Genomic DNA, 15,825 nt, shown 5'->3' on the forward strand with positions numbered 1-15,825 from the left:
AAAAAATATGTTGGAGTACTCTACATGAACATGCCCCAATGCAAATAAAATCATAGTTAAATTGTGACATATTTTATTTTTCAAAAATGTTTTGAAATCCCTTATGAAGCTCCCACAAGTACTGTGCCATCAACACTGCAGTTCAGTTTTAAACGGATATAGGCCCCAGACTTCGAAAGGTCAAGGTGTTTTTTTTAAAGCAACATTGATTTTAGTTTGTATTTCATCTTCTTTTTCTTCTTCTACTCCTTCTTTTTCAGATTTCAGATTGGCTTGTACAATCCAAGATCTCCGTTTACCTCAGCAAATCTGGATTCTGTTCGCCTAACCTTTAAAGAAGAACAATTAGGCAACAGCAAATAAAAAACAGTGATTAAATCTGTTAATTTTCCTTATCTTCAAAGTGTCATTGATCCTTTCCAAAGCCATGCACAGGAAGCACCCTGCGTTAGTGGCAACTTAATGGAGTAACTGAGACTTCTGTTGTGTCATTTGCAACAAACCGCTCTGGCCACATGAAACCAGCTGATTACACCTCTGCACCAACAAACAACTTCAACATCACCGGGCAAATAAATAAACAAATGGACAACAAAAAAGCAGTTTGAGAGACATAAATTAAGGCATTTTTCTGGACAATTGTTCAACATTAATCAGGCTCTATATCCTATTACCGCCTAAATAGCTGCTGAAGACACGTCCCGCTTCAAATCATTCTTCTCGGCACCGCGCTGTCGTGACAGGCGGTTCAAATTGATATGTTGTGTCTGCTTGTGGTTTTGCCCTTCTAAACACTTAGAGCAGCATCACCCTGTTTCTACCGCCGACTAATTGGCTTTTTTTCTTCTTCTTTTTGGTCTAAATTTGTAGTCAGCAGTTTTGTCTTTCTCTGTGTCCTACAGAGAGCGGTGTCCTGCAGAGCCCTGTCTTCACCAAGCAGCCCGGCAGCATCGTGTATCCCGTGGAGGCTGTGCAGAACAACAGGGAGGTGGTGTTCAGCTGTGAAGCCCAGGGAAGCCCGCCACCTATCTACCGGTGAGTGAGCGCCTGCAGGGCGTCATTCTGTTCACCTCCGCACATTTTTGTTCCTCCCCGTCGATGTCAGCATCTGTCATTATTTTTCTCGACAACCTATCAGTGGCAAATGTCTCCATCTTGTCTCAAACAATCCCTCCTCGCATGCGGGCAGCTCTGAGTACCAATAAGAGTGAACGGTCGGAAACCTTAAATCTCCATGAATCCTGTTACATAATTTAGCATGATCATGTTGTTGCCCCCTCAACCAATAAGTGATGCTTTGCACTGAAAGACTGATTAATTGCTTTGTGTGGGCACAGACTCATCCACATCCATGAACCCACAGACCAGTGGTGGAAGAAGTGTTCGGATTATTTTCTTAAGTAGAAGTAGCACTACCACTCTGTTAGAAGAGAAATCCTGCTTTCGTAAATGTGATTTTAATTAAAAGTAGAAACAGAAAAGTAAGTGTCACGACTGAAGCATTACTTAAATGTTGTAGCTGTTCAAGGCATAGCAAATAATAGCCACTTAAACTGCTGGCATCAGCAGAACTTGAAGGATACGTCTGGTAATTATTCTGCATTTTTCTTGTTGTCGACAAATCCCATTAAAATGTCAAAACCAACAATGATTTGATCCTACTAATAACAATGTTATGTGTTTACTAAGCCTGATGTATCTCATTCTGTGCCGTAGAGCTCCACTATTGTCAAAGAAATGTTAAAAAATCACATCAGGGAGCCACACTGTTGCACTGGGTGACATGCTCCTTTCATTGTGATGAACATTTCATTTATTTTTAGTCAATCTGACGTAACCGTCCCACTGCTGAAAATATTCACAAGTGCTCCAAATGTGCATATTAATCCACTGCTGGAAATAGTCCCCCGACAAATACAGTAATTTAGCTTGAGTGATATTTGCTTAACACCTCAGTGCTCATTTTATAAAGTATACACGTATGAAAGAAATTAATCAGAACTCATTTCTAAAAATGCAAGTGGAACACATGGGTTGTGGCCACAGACAGGGCGGGGCAGACAGAATGAGTGACAGACTAATCTATTGTTTTCCGTGGGATTTGTTGACAATAATCAAACTTACCCTTGAATCTTTCCAGTGATGGATTTATCTTTGGTCTATTGAGGGCAGACATTAAGCTGGCTTAGAAATCGTATAAAAATATAAGTAGTATAACTTCAGATTTTCATTACTTTGTCTGTACATCCATGGTTACAGTGCAAACAGGAACTGCCAGCAGCAAATGCAAAGCTAGTGCAGGTTCACTTTCTGTGTTGCCGATTTGCCCTAAATGGGAACGAACAACGAAATTAAAGAAACGCAGGGACCAGGTTTAGCACACAATTCACCCACAAACTCTGTTGCAATAATTCACTGCATGTTTACATCACCCAAAGCATAATGGGAGCGGTAGTGCCTCAGCTCAAGGCATAGCCGCCATCATGAATGGCGAGACAAACTAGAAAAGTGCACTCAGTAGATAGCAGATCTCAGCCAGGCGTGTCTCCCTCTCCCCTCCCAAACAAAGAAGAGTTGAATCTCACTCGGCTGTCCCTCGTGGCTTCCTGACAATCAAGATGGCAGTGGAGTTAAAAAAATCGAATAAAACAGAGATTTATTAATATTATATTGGGCCTTACTTTAGTGTATCATAACGAATTGAGTGTGGAATTAAAACCCCACTTTTTTATGGAGGAGGCTAAAATGTGGACTAGTTATGGCAGACGGATACACACACACACACACACACACACACACACACACACAACCGAACACAAGATCTCCCCAAAGGCTTACGAGTGGCCCGAGATACTCAGAAACGTTGTTTGTTTGTTGTACATTTGTACATCAGCAGATTTTGTAGCAGTATTAGGAATCGTATGTCTAATAATAATCATCGATACATATGTATATTTTTTTATTATCTCTGGAACACTGTGTAGATAGCAAATGGAGTGTTGTATAATTGTGAGATGCTTCTCACCAACTTAGTGGATTTCGGCTCGTTGAGCTGATATTTCTACATATTTGACGTAAATCTATTTCACCTGGAAGTAGAAATTAAATCTATAATGGGCAAAAGGTTTGTCAAAAAGCTGCACATTAGGAGTGTTTCATCAGTGTAATTCTTGATGGTAGAGTAAGAATATAAGGTAGTCACAGAATTATGGCTTCGCAGCTCTCTCGTGTGATTCAAACTAAAACGATAAAGCGCACAACAGCGATCGCACATTGTTCTCTAGATCTCAGACAGTTTAATCCACACATGACACTTCTGTTCTAAAGCTAGAAACCAAAGAGCTTCTAATCTTACAAAGCCCGGAGCTGACAGTGAAGCCGACTTTCTCGTGGACTCATAAAGGAGTTCGGAACGTACTTTCGAATGTGCTTCACTCCAGCGTGCTCTTAATGGTAACGGAGCGGAGGAAGTGTCCACTTTGTGACGGGTATTGCCATTGTGTCCTCAGATTCAGCCTCGGGTTCATCCCGAATGAAATCGCTCCAGGATTTGTCCCTTAATGCAGCAACAAAAGAGTCTTGGCTCTGTTCGTTTTTTTTTCTAGCTTTAGAAACTTGTTCATCCTCCTGAGTCGAGCCCTAGCTGATCAGGATCATAGGAATGTGTGGATTCTCCCTTCAACCCCCTGCTGGAGACGTGTCTGGTCTATCTGTAGCCGAGGAACGCCTGTTTGGCTTTGCATTCCTGCAGCAATGTTCAAAGAGCAGCTGTTCCTCCCCCCCCCCCCCGCCTCTTTATTCTCCCCTCCTCGCTATGGACCATTAGTCTATTGAAAGAGTGTTGTGTTGCATTGTGATGCAGCTTCTCTGGCAAGGAAAAAGTTGAAATCGATCATGTTTGCCCGCCGTAAATTGCTAGGGTGAGAATTGGAAGGATTGGTACATTTAATACTTTGGGACAGAGCCAGCTTATAGAGGATGAACTAATCGGCTGTTTCCCGGCCAAGGTTGCCGTGCGGCTCCGTCAGAGAGGCCGCCGCCTCCTAAAAATGTCTTGCGACGAGCAGATGACAGCTAAATCGTGTTGAAAGTTTACAGCATGAAACATAGACTTTACCACTGGCACATTCTGTCGAGAAAAATGGTGACAAACAGACAGCAAAAACAACGGCACATACATAACTATACAATTATTTAATTAACAACATTAAATGCATGTAATCCGATAAGTTATAGAGCAATTCCCAACGAACCAGACTGCCCACCTGATATCTTCCAAAAGAAGAGGAAAAGGTCAAGTTCAAGGCCCGGCTAGACTTGTGGAGTTAACTCTGTGAAGTCACTGCAATGCTGTGCCGCCCAGATAGTCACAGGCCATTAGACAAGCGGGGCTCCCAGTGCGAAAAGCACAGCGGTGTTCAGAAACCTTGTCCCTCAGTCTTCCGTCAGTTTCATCCATGTAAAGTCAGACGCTGGGAAGTCAAGCCTGTAGACTACTTGGGTGGATGGGTAATGTTGCAGTTCACATAAACCAAGAGTTGTGCTGTGAAGAAGATCCTCAAAGATGTTTTGCTACTATAGTTTATCGCAAACAAGGAGTTACTGTCCAGCTCCGGCACTGGAGGGCTGGCTCGGAAGGAGCAAAGGAAAATTTCCCCTGGAAATTGTAACTATTGTGGCCGTATAGTAAATGATATGGTGCCTGGAATTTATATTTGTAGGTCATATTTGTCTGCTCTAGAAGTGATTTCACCTCTGCTAAAAGAGCACCAGTAGTTGTAGAGGACACTGGAGGCTTCCTTATTTTATAATGCACTTCATGTAGAGTTATTCTATATTCAAGCAAGAGCTATTGCTTTTATTAAAAAGTCATCAAGTATGCCTGAAAGACATGAAAGACACATTCCAATTTCAGGTTGACAATAAAATAGGTTGTTTGGTTCACGCTACCTGTTCTCTAACTTGATTTAGAGCCAAACTGGAAAATGAACTGTAACTGTGTGAAGAGTAGCACAAACGCTTCAAAGCACCAGGCTTGAGAAAAGAAACAGACCGCCTGACATCCACAGCCTCATCAGCCAGATGGTGTGGTATTATGCTACTCTGTACGCGGCCCTGTTGTTACATGATTGCATAAAGCATGTGCCTAACAAATGGAACTGCTGTTGTGGCCTGCTTGCCAGCATAAATCATTGTAAATGGAATTATTAAATAATCTAGTTGATACGTGTTTGCTGTAATCCGGTGCTTCGCTGTAGACGTGGCCGTCAACGGATTCACAGTTTCACCTCAAATCGGTCTCAATTTACACGTAGTCAGAATGTGCTTCGAGCTTCACACAAATTAGAGAACCTGTCACTTAGTGGCTTTAAATATGTCATCTAATTGGCTTAGAGAAACAAGAGCTGGCATAGGGCATTCAATTTGTCACAACAGAACATTGGCACCTCTGGGTGGGCAATTATCTTTCACTTCCAGTACGTTTAACTACCACACACATTGCACACGATATAGCACGTTACGTTTTTCCTCCAACCTTTTTCACCGTGGAAACCGTGATCAGTCACTCAGAACCATCACAACATTTTCCATGCTCAATTAGCTGTCCGGTCTCATGTTTTAGAAAGGCGCGGATGAAGCAGCCAATCGAGAGCCGTCGGAGGAAATCGTTCTTTATTTGATTTTCAAGCTGTCGCCCTATTAAACCGTTCCAATATGGACACAATGCGGCCGAGTCTCTCTGAGTAATTGCGACCAGATAAAAGGTTGCGTTTATTTTTATTTTTGATGGGACCCTTTTTCAGAAGCAGAGGGAGCCGCTATCTGAGGCCGATGCTGTCCGCTCAGCGTTTTTTCATCCGAGTCAAAGGTGTTACTTGGCTGCGAGATATTTATGTTGATTTTTGTTTGTTCCACCTCAGCTGCAAACGAATCGCTGCCGCGGCCCTGTGAGACCCCCCAGGCTCCTCTCTATTGTGTGTAGTAATAAGACTCTTGAGAACGGGCACTTACTTATGACTGAACCAGAGAAGACCATTGTGCTACACACATGTTGTCTATTAAAAGGAAAAAGACAAAAGTCTGTAGAGGCGCTTTTGTGAGCGCTGCAATGCCCGGCCCACAAGTGAGACATTTGGGTGCGGGAAGTCGGCTAAGCAACACATTCTGAAATTGTTTTTTTCGTGTAATCAGCTCCTACTTGTGTAGTATATGATTGATCACTGTACCGCCTCAAATTTTAAGCAAATGCGTCTATCCTATAGGGTGTGTTGTACTGCACAAGATGTAATAAAGAGAGCAAATACCACGCTGATAACGCAAAAAAAAGTTCTTATGCCTCTGGACACCAAATTGGCACATCAAGGAGAGTAAAACAGCAGTGCACACAAACAGCTTCTGTCTACTGTCTAAGGGGCTTCAGCAAACCAAAGCTGCTTTCTTTTACAAATGTAACAATACGCTGTTTTTTTCCCAGCTGAACCTGAAATGATTTAATTAATTGGACACAATTAATAAAACACAAAAACAAAATCAAAACAGAAGAACTTCTCCTCGATGAAATAATCAACCGCCAAATCACCGTCTAATCAAATCTGCATTGTCCATTTTCCAATAAGGCATAAAATGCTCCTTTCATGCTTGTGTATCCGTGCAGAGCCTTTCATTGCTGCGATGGTTATACATCGATGATAACAAATAACAGAGTCGGATCGCTCTTATTTTTCTTGGCTGAAGTAAGTTGTGGCTTGAAACCATTTTTGTTCTGAAATGACTGATTTTCCTCCCACCTGCGTTTTCTTCCTCATAAGATGCATCTGTGCATCGAAGAATTGAAGAATCTGTCGCCGTTTTAAGTGAATTACACCCTTCGTTGATCACACCTAATGCCAACGATTATCGTGCGGACCGGTCTGGAATGCACAAGCGCGAAGGCGCGGTTGCAGGCATTTGTTTTAATTGTGGCGCCACAATGATTAAGCGGCATTTTCATGCGCTTTGACTGGGGCCTGGCAAGATGGATGGCCCGCAATGCTATCTGTTCTCAGGGAGTCAAGTCCTTGGCACCACCGTGGTTCACTGCTGCTTAGATTAACACAAAGCCGGGGGACATGATTTCTGGGCCCTCGTCACCGTTTTGTTTCTTTCCTGTTTAAAAAACAATCAAATGTACAAGTCACGTTCATCTTCTTGTAGTCTGGAATGCTTCCACCCCCCAGTCCATGCTGAACAATGTTTAACTTCTTCATTTACATGTTCATTTTCTGCATGTATTTATTTGCAGGTGGAAACTGAATGACACAGAAATCAGTCCCAAATCTGGATCTCACTACAGCCTGTCTGGAGGCAACCTGAGAATCAGCCATCTGAACAAGGACCAAGATGCTGGAACGTACCAGTGCCTCGCCTCCAACTCTTTCGGGACCATCGTCAGCCGAGAGGCCAGTCTAACCTTTGCATGTGAGTTTGTTTTCCGTCTCTCTGGGTAAACTTTGTTTTGGCTTCTGAGCTTCCACTAAAAAAAAAGAAGCGCAGCAGAAATAAAAGACATGCCGGTGGCGCTTCAGGGTACCACGGTGGGTTCTAATTCATGACATGACAAACATAGAAACAGGTCTCTGGGGAGCTACTCCCTCTGTGTGCTGACTACAGATTACTCTTAGTCATCACGGAAGATCAAACACAAACCTACAAACCAGTCCAAGTGAAGTGAAACTCAAAGCAATGGGTAAATAATAGAGCTGCCTCTAGTGCTGCTCTCTACTATCAAAGAACCAGTGGTAGAAGAAGGATCTCAAAGTTCTAAGATGAAAACAGGGACAACTCCCAGACTGGACAAGGCCGTTGTAGCACCCTGTCAACAAGGTAGCCACGCCCTAAATCATACCCTGCTTTATGGTCTATTTGACTCTAAATGGACCATAATTTACTAAATGAACATCATGCTGTATTGAAGAAGACTTGAAACTAGTGATTGAGACCATAAACTCATGTTTACAATGTTTACTGAGGTAATAAATCAATAAAGTAGTAGGATCATTTTCTCATAGACTTCTATACAATCAGACTTCTATACATCGCCCTCTGATGGATGTTAGAAAGAATGCAAGTTTAAAACACTTCTGCATTGACTTCACTTTTCAGAACCGGAGGTTGCCGACTCTTAAAAACCCATTCCACACTACCTGCTCAGCAGCGAACAGAAGAGAGACACAGTTAGAGACGAGCTGGTGAATGTAGTAGAGCTTTTATCAGCTAAAGAGACAGATACTTCCCTCAGGAGTTGGTGGAGACCAAAACAGAGCCAAAAGGACTGACACTCAGGTGGCTAGAAACACAACTTCAAATGAAAGCTAATTTTGCTCCATATCTGTTTTTGGCTTGTTTTGCTGCCCCCAAGTGGCAATAAACACAATTATTAAGTATTGGTAACAAAATGTTCTTTGAGGTATAAAGTAGAAGTAAAGCACACGTATCTCAGAACCTTCCGCCCAGGCACATGTAACGTTTTAATTTAATTAATAACGCATTTGGCAGAGGCTTCTTAGTGAAGTTTTCAGTGCAATATAACACAATGCACGCTATTTTCAACCACTGCAAAGAACAAAAGAACACCAAACTAAAAAACAACAGTCCAACATGCCAAGTCAGCCCTATCAGTTTTGCCGATGAATGTTTTTTTAATGACCCACCTCTACCGATTTGCTACCGTCACAATGATAGACCGTTTGACGGATCCTGGCGAGTCGACCTGACGGCCGGCGGACTTCATATTCCTGAAGCAGGAGGAAGTCAATAAGTGCCTACTGTATGTGCCAGTTATCGGACAGGCATAAATAATGACATTAACCGTGAGTGAGTGATCGCTCGCTCAGATGAGATTCGTTGGGTTTAGCGTTTCGGGGACAAGGCCACTGATATATCTCAGGCCATTCGTTTGGTCCCCTGGACCAGTGAGAAGTCAATCTGCACTCTGATTCTGCTGGTGGATTTCCACTACGTGAGGATGACAGTTCCATCAATTGTTGGGCTCTCTGACCTTACCAGTCTTCAGTTGTTGTCACAGAGACAGGGCATGCATGTAAGATCGAGTGTCATCTATCTTCTTTATTAATCTCCGTATTGCTTAATTAACTCTGAGGCGTGATTGAACGATGAAGGTTCATGTGAATAACTTAAAGGGCAAAAGGCATTACTGTAGAGTGTCATGTAGTTCTTTGTGGGAATTTAAGCGAACTTAAGTACCACTCTGTTTTCCCTCCTGCAGGGAGGCATGCAGAGATGTTCTGCTCCTGTAAACGCAGACTATCGGTCAAATACATTCCCTTTGGTGCAAGTGTTGTTTCAGCACCTATCCCTTTTCCCTCCAGGAAAGACTGTGACCTTCTGGTGGTAATTAGTTTTCCGCGTAATTTGACTGCTGATTTTGACACACGAGAGACTGTGAGCCCACTCGAAACTCTAATAAGCCCGGCGGAAAAGCCAGAGCCGGAACGAGTGGAGCATATAGGAGCTTTGAAAAAAAGCACAGCCGCTGCACCTGAAAGGTCAAAAGTCAAGAGATTTAACGATTGTCAAAAAACGTTGTAATTTTGTCTTACTTCCTGTAATGATGAATACGCTCATACGCTCCAGTGTGAGTCAGTCTCTGCTATCTTAAAGATGGACCCTGTGTACGTGATGTTCCTAATCACATGACAGTCTGAGAAAATCAAATATTAGTCGAGCGTTTCCTTTGCTGGAGCTTGCATGAGACCAACTCGCCCTGCAGCGCTGACCACGAACATACTTCTTTATATTGCAGATTCTTTTTTTTTCTTTTTTTTTAAATGCGGCTTCTTGTCTGCCGAATATGTAAATAGTAAACTGTATGCTAACACGTTAGCATATCAGCTGAGTAAGGCCATAATATGTCAAATGTGTCACTGCAGTCCCCCATGTTGTAAACACCCCATGTTGTTTACTTACAAGCTGTTTATAGAGCGTCTCACAGTGTTTTTCAGAGGGTGGAGTTTGCTCGGTATGTGGAAGAATGTGTCAGGGTTCAGGATACCATTCAAATGCATTCAGCAACATGTCAACAGAGCACTCCACTGGTCCATTTTCTAGCGACGATGCCAGTCTGCACTCCTGAAAGGCGTTTTGTTCACCGATCAGCACGACGTACCTTAACTTCTTCTTTCTTATCAGGTGGTAGCAAGACCGAACAAACTGGAGGTTTCACATACCTCGTCATAATTATAATAATTATCCTACATTACATTGGATGATGCATTTCATATTTCCCAAGCTAATTTAAGGCAGGGTTGGTAAAAATGATGTTGGTAAAAATGATCCAACTGGTAAAACTCTGCCCGGTGTTTCCAACGCTTTTGATTATTTAATGAACTGTTTGCTGTCAAAATGTAATGAGAACTTCAGCAACAAATATCTTTGAAGAAGATTAGGAACCTTGCCTCTGATCAAATGATGCATTTGTTGAGGCATGTGTCCAGATATCTACCTATGAAAGGGGAATGCACCCGGATACATTGAGCTAATGTAGAGATGTTTTTTTAGGCAGAATCCACCAATCGCGATACGTTCAAACGTAATGGAACTTTTACACCACACGTGAATGTGAAGGTCTGCCAGTACAGAGATGTTAGTGATCCTAAACTGCAATAATATTCTCACGAAATAAAAAGATATTTAAATTAGAGTTGGGTCATGAATTGATGATAATGATGAAATCCTGAGGAGTTCCTGTTTTCCTTGCTCGGTTGAACATGCTCTGCCTTCTGATTCAGCCATTTCGCTTCGAGTGTGAGGGATTTCTGCCTCTTCTTTAATTAATCAGTCATCCGTGGCGTCTTAATCTTGTTCCTGGCGAGTAATCTTTCCAAAAGGCGTAATTGGTGATGTCACAAGATGCGTTGTCACAGCACAATAGCGACGTCCTTCCAGTTTACACCTGCACTGTGGGTCTTAACTTAAATCGTGCGTGTACAACTACGTTCTAATTAAAGAAACTTTTTTATATGGTAACACTAATCCAGTCGTTTTATATTGCTTTGATATTCACAGACAACTGAAAGCCCACAGGCTGAATTTATATTTGCAAAGCCGTGTGCTCTGCTTCCAAAAATTGTGCATATTTCATATTCTGTAGACGAGAGCAAACGCGCTGTACAGTGAAGCCCTGTCCTCCTGCAGAACGGCACCGCTCGGTTAACACTCGTTAGTCCGCAGAGTCCGGGACGCCTCCAAGGTTGTTCTTTGAAATTGGCGGGACTCCAACACGCTTGAGCAGTTTTCCTCTGCGTGTCACAAACTTTTGATGGATGATGCTACTCCTCGCGAGGGGTTGTGGCTGTCCTAAACCCCCCCACCCCACCCCACCCCCCGAGGCAAGGATAACTGATGGGCAGTGGGCGCTCCCGCTCAATACTCGCTGCCCTTGATTAGTATGTCTATCGATTCTATATGAGTGATTATGTAAAAGGTGTACAGCCATAATTCATACCGATCAACAGGCTGCGTGTTCAATAATCTGAATAACAGCATGGGCCTCTCACATGGGGGGCTGCGCTTTGAATGTGGTGACGAGCTGTTGAAGTTTCCCACCTGCTGACCAGAGAGGTCGAAAGAGAAGCCATCGCTCAAGAAAAACAAAATGTTCTGGAAAACGGCGCTCCCCTTTAAACGTGATCCTGTTTTGCGTGGGAGTTTATATTCACTTCTATACACACATACTGTAGTACTGTAGTGTCTCCTCAGTGACACGTTCATGTTTTACTAAGCATGTAGGGGTGAGACTTCCTGATGTCACCAGAGTGGGCTTTAAAGCCTTGAGGGGAGAAATGAATACCTCATTTAAATGCAACTAAATCCTCTAGACTCCTCTCAGCTGTTGTGATAATGTGGAGTGAGTATATTGACTTAGTTAATGAGGTGTAAATAGCTAATGGGTGTACTCTCTGGCTTTAACTTTTTTATTTTTTTTTAATCTGCAGCACATTATCAAGATATCATTCTTGAGGTAAGGCGGCAAAACACACATGTTAGGATTTACGAAACATCTTTTTCAGATTGAACACTGAGGAGCTGCTCATGATGGACATTGCTGTTGGGGAAAGGGCTCAGCAGCATCTGTAATGCCAGCGTAGCTCAACGTATCCTCGCACAACGCTTTGTGTGATATCTTACAAAAAGTCATTTGTCGTGTGTTTTTCCTGCGGATTTCCAGCAACAAGAGCGATAAGTGTGTGTTTAGGCAACAGAACTACTCGGTTCGGAAAAGATTGTGGTTTTTTTTTTTTTTTTAAATCACATAAGTGACAACAGCTTCGCTCTACAGTGTCCAACAGTTTTGCAGCGTTTTTCACTCCTGTCACAGTTTCTCTCTCTGTGGCCTTGATTTTCACTGCAATATATAAGTGCTGCACCTCTAAGGAAACAGCACAACCATGGCTAGAAGTAGAGATGACTCAAAAATGTTCAGCTAAGTCAGCTAAAAAACAGCTAAAAAAATTGTGGATTCCTAGTTGCATTGAGAGACGCAGAATTTAATGTTTTTTCAGGATTTGGTTTGAGTAAACAGTTTATTTGTTGCAAAATTTTAAGCAGGACACGTAGAAAAACATATTTTTGATGAAATATCACAATTTAAAGCTTAGTTTTGGTTGCTTTTCCTGACTGAATGGTTGGTCACACATGATGCGTTCAGTGACCATCGGAAAGATGAAAATCTGACGATAATGAGGGGTTTCACAGCCTCTGGTTACAAAGAAAAGTCTGGTTGTATAGACATCTATGAGAAAATGACTCTAGATCTCACTGGATTTATTAGCTCAGTAAACATTGTAAACATGAGTTCATGGTCTCAATCTCTAGTTTCAACTCCTTTTAGATGCAGCATGATGTTCATTTAGTAAATGATGGTCCATTTAGAGTCAAATAGACCTTAAAGCAGTGTATACTTTAGGGCGGGGCTACCTTGTGATTGACAGGTTGCTACCACGACGTTGTCCGGTACCTTTGTGAAGGTAAAAGGATGTTTGTTTTTATTATTGTGTGTATTGTTTGATTGCTGCACTTACACTTTTTGAGTTGGTAGAATTGATCACTGTTGCTCATTCATGGATTTATCACTTCATAAAATGTCTGAATGACTTGTTTGTTCAGATTGTTTGTTTTCACGTGTGCAAACCCCCAGCCTGTCTCAATCCCCCCCCGTGGGACGAACAAAGTATCCTGAATTGAATGGAATAATTGGGTTTGTGTTGCTTTTAAATTGCATTGTGTTGTACTGACAATGAAATATTTTCTCTAACCCCATTCATTTCAATAAGCCCAAAGCACACTATACACTTCAGTAGCACCTTAAACATCCACTCCATGAAGTTGAATAAACACCTCTGTAAAAAAACTTTTAATGAAATCACCCTTTCATATTTTCATGTGATTATATCCTATAACACACACACACACACACATTATCCACCATCCACTTGAAGACAAAGAGCATCCTTAAGGAGTCGCAGGTTGTAATGAATCTGGCGGTCACGGTTGGACGGGCTCGTTGAAGTATGATAAGTCGAGCTGGCATTTGGAAAGCTCATGTGTCTGGGATGTGATCATCAGCCTAATCTGGATCATTGTTTGTAATGCCGGGCCCAGGTTTGCAATAATTAACGCTAATTGATCTAGATGGGGCATCGCGCTTGCTCGCTCTGAGGTTATTAATCTTTGTTAGCCAGCCCCTCCTTTGTTGAAAATGACACTGTGGCGTTTAGTGTGAGCTCGGGCGCAAAAAAACAAAGTAAAAACCTTAAAAAGAAGTTCTGTTCACCGCCGTTCCTTTTTATGTGCCAAATTGAATGGATGCGTTATTGGAGACGTCCCTCGCAGGCAAACTGTGTGGTTTCATGTTTCCTTTTGAACTTTAAGAGCGAACATGTGCACAGCTGTGTGCACTCTGAGAAGCATGACTTTGGTGGAGCCCCCCCCCCCCACGATGTCCAAACCCCGCATCTGAAATTATGCTTTTCGTCCGCTCTCCTCCAGCCCTTTTCACAACAATGCTTCTTTTGCTCTTTTTTTTTTCCCCTCGCCGTTGAGTGTGGATGGATGGGGATGTGGAGGGTAGGGTGGGGGGTGTTGGATTTTACCAGTATTGCGGCATGCTTTCAGCACGGGCGAGGCCACGTCCATGGATTCTGGACAGGGACAATCATTGGCTTTAGTGAAGCAGACGTCCCCCACTTCACAAATCACAAGAGCTTTGATCTCAGCCAAAAATAATGCCAAAAAGACTCTTTTTTTGGGGAATAAATTCAGTACCTTAGATGTCTCTTGGTCTTGTCCACTTTGTTCTATAGGCTCGTATTTTGGGGAGGCTTGGGTGCTTTTATCTAACCTTCTATCGCGCCTTCAGATGAAAGTAAGTGGTGGGGCCTACTCAAAAAAAAAAAAAAAGCTTCTGTTGCCATTTTGGAATGGACCGGATTGTTTCGACAAGACAAAAAACAACACCAATTGTCCTTGACTCCAGGCCGTGTTTGGATAAGAAAAGACGGTCTTCCATATTTCTCGCATCTTACCGTGAAAGGACTGATGCTAAAATAATTCATGTAACTAAAGGCGCAGAGCTGAGGAACAAGCTCCCGTCAGTGATCTCTGATGAGCAACGCCAACCAGAGATGAAGTCAATCGACAACGGGGACATCAATTAGCCGTGCTTCATTATTCACCTCAGAGTGACAGTCAAGAGATAAGCAGACAGCCAGTGTTCCTTGAAAAAGCAGTGGAAAAGTAGCGATTTGTGAAATATGACAAGCTATAAAAACAAATGGCCTAATTTAAGCGCCGAGGCCAGATTGAACGCTACACACTTCATAAACCTCCGTCTTAAATTCAGATCCTCAGACATCTTTGCTCTTCTCTTTCTTTTTTCTTTTTTTGTTCACTTTTATGAGTTGGTTCCCACCCCGCCGACGTCGGTTGACTTTCTTTTTTTTTTTTCACAGCCCAGAAAATATAATTTGGAGGGACAGTGATTTGCAGAGTAAAAATGACTGCAGACAGGGAATTTGTCATCCCATCTACGGACGGCACTCAGAAGCTCAATTATTCTGGTGCGGAGATGGCGTCTTGTTTTTTTTTTTCCAGTAAAGAGCAGCGACAAACAAATTCGTAAATCAAAAGAGTGGATTTACATGTTATGAGCACTTTAATCCTGCACTTCTTTTCCCGCGTTGACGCTGTGTAAATAATTCACGCCTGATTATGCTGCCTGGACGCAAGAAAGGCTCGTTCGAGTTGAATTGACTTAGTGCGGTAGACGTAGTGAAGGCATGCTTATGTTTTCTTCAGATCGGAGCTTTGAAAGACAAATTATGGAGCTTTTGCAGCACTCTGTCGGATTGCGCAGCACATTGTAGCACTGGTGGTTTATCATGTAATACAGAGGAATCAGGAATGACTGTTAACTACTTCCAGAATTCAAATTCTGACTTTGAATTAGTCATCTTATGCTGCAATCTGACTCAGTGTTATGTTGTTTAATGTCACCTTACAACAAATGTCAACTAATGTCAACTTGCAGCCCACTATCACAGGTTGTGCATGTCTGTGAGTAGTTTGACCACAGGGACATTTCTTAATTCTTTCTTGGCATGAAGAGGTCAAACTATCCGTATATTATTCAAGGAGGAAAGGAAAGACAAGAGAGACTGCTGTGACTTTCAATACAATATCTTACAAAAAGTTTATTTTGCGTGTTTCTTACACGGTTCGGTTTAGGAAAAGATGGATTGATACAAATACGGAAGTGGAAGTGGCATA

The 15,825-nt window shown here is 42.4% G+C and overlaps 1 protein-coding gene across 3 annotated transcripts in view; it reads left to right on the forward strand.

Annotated features, from left to right (window-relative positions):
• The window catches only part of cntn4 (contactin 4), a 135,634-nt gene that overhangs the window by 40,465 nt on the left and 79,344 nt on the right, over nucleotides 1-15,825 (forward strand). For all 3 annotated transcript variants that reach the window (XM_031849939.1, XM_031849957.1, XM_031849948.1), the window contains exons 3-4: nucleotides 903-1,035; nucleotides 7,283-7,458. In XM_031849939.1, the coding sequence (XP_031705799.1) occupies nucleotides 903-1,035; nucleotides 7,283-7,458 (309 nt within the window). The remainder of the gene's footprint in view (nucleotides 1-902; nucleotides 1,036-7,282; nucleotides 7,459-15,825) is intronic.

Source organism: Anarrhichthys ocellatus, unplaced genomic scaffold (genome assembly GCF_004355925.1).
Source record: "Anarrhichthys ocellatus isolate YVR2014 unplaced genomic scaffold, GSC_Weel_1.0 scaffold1, whole genome shotgun sequence".
In the NCBI taxonomy this organism is placed as follows: Eukaryota; Metazoa; Chordata; class Actinopteri; order Perciformes; family Anarhichadidae; genus Anarrhichthys; species Anarrhichthys ocellatus.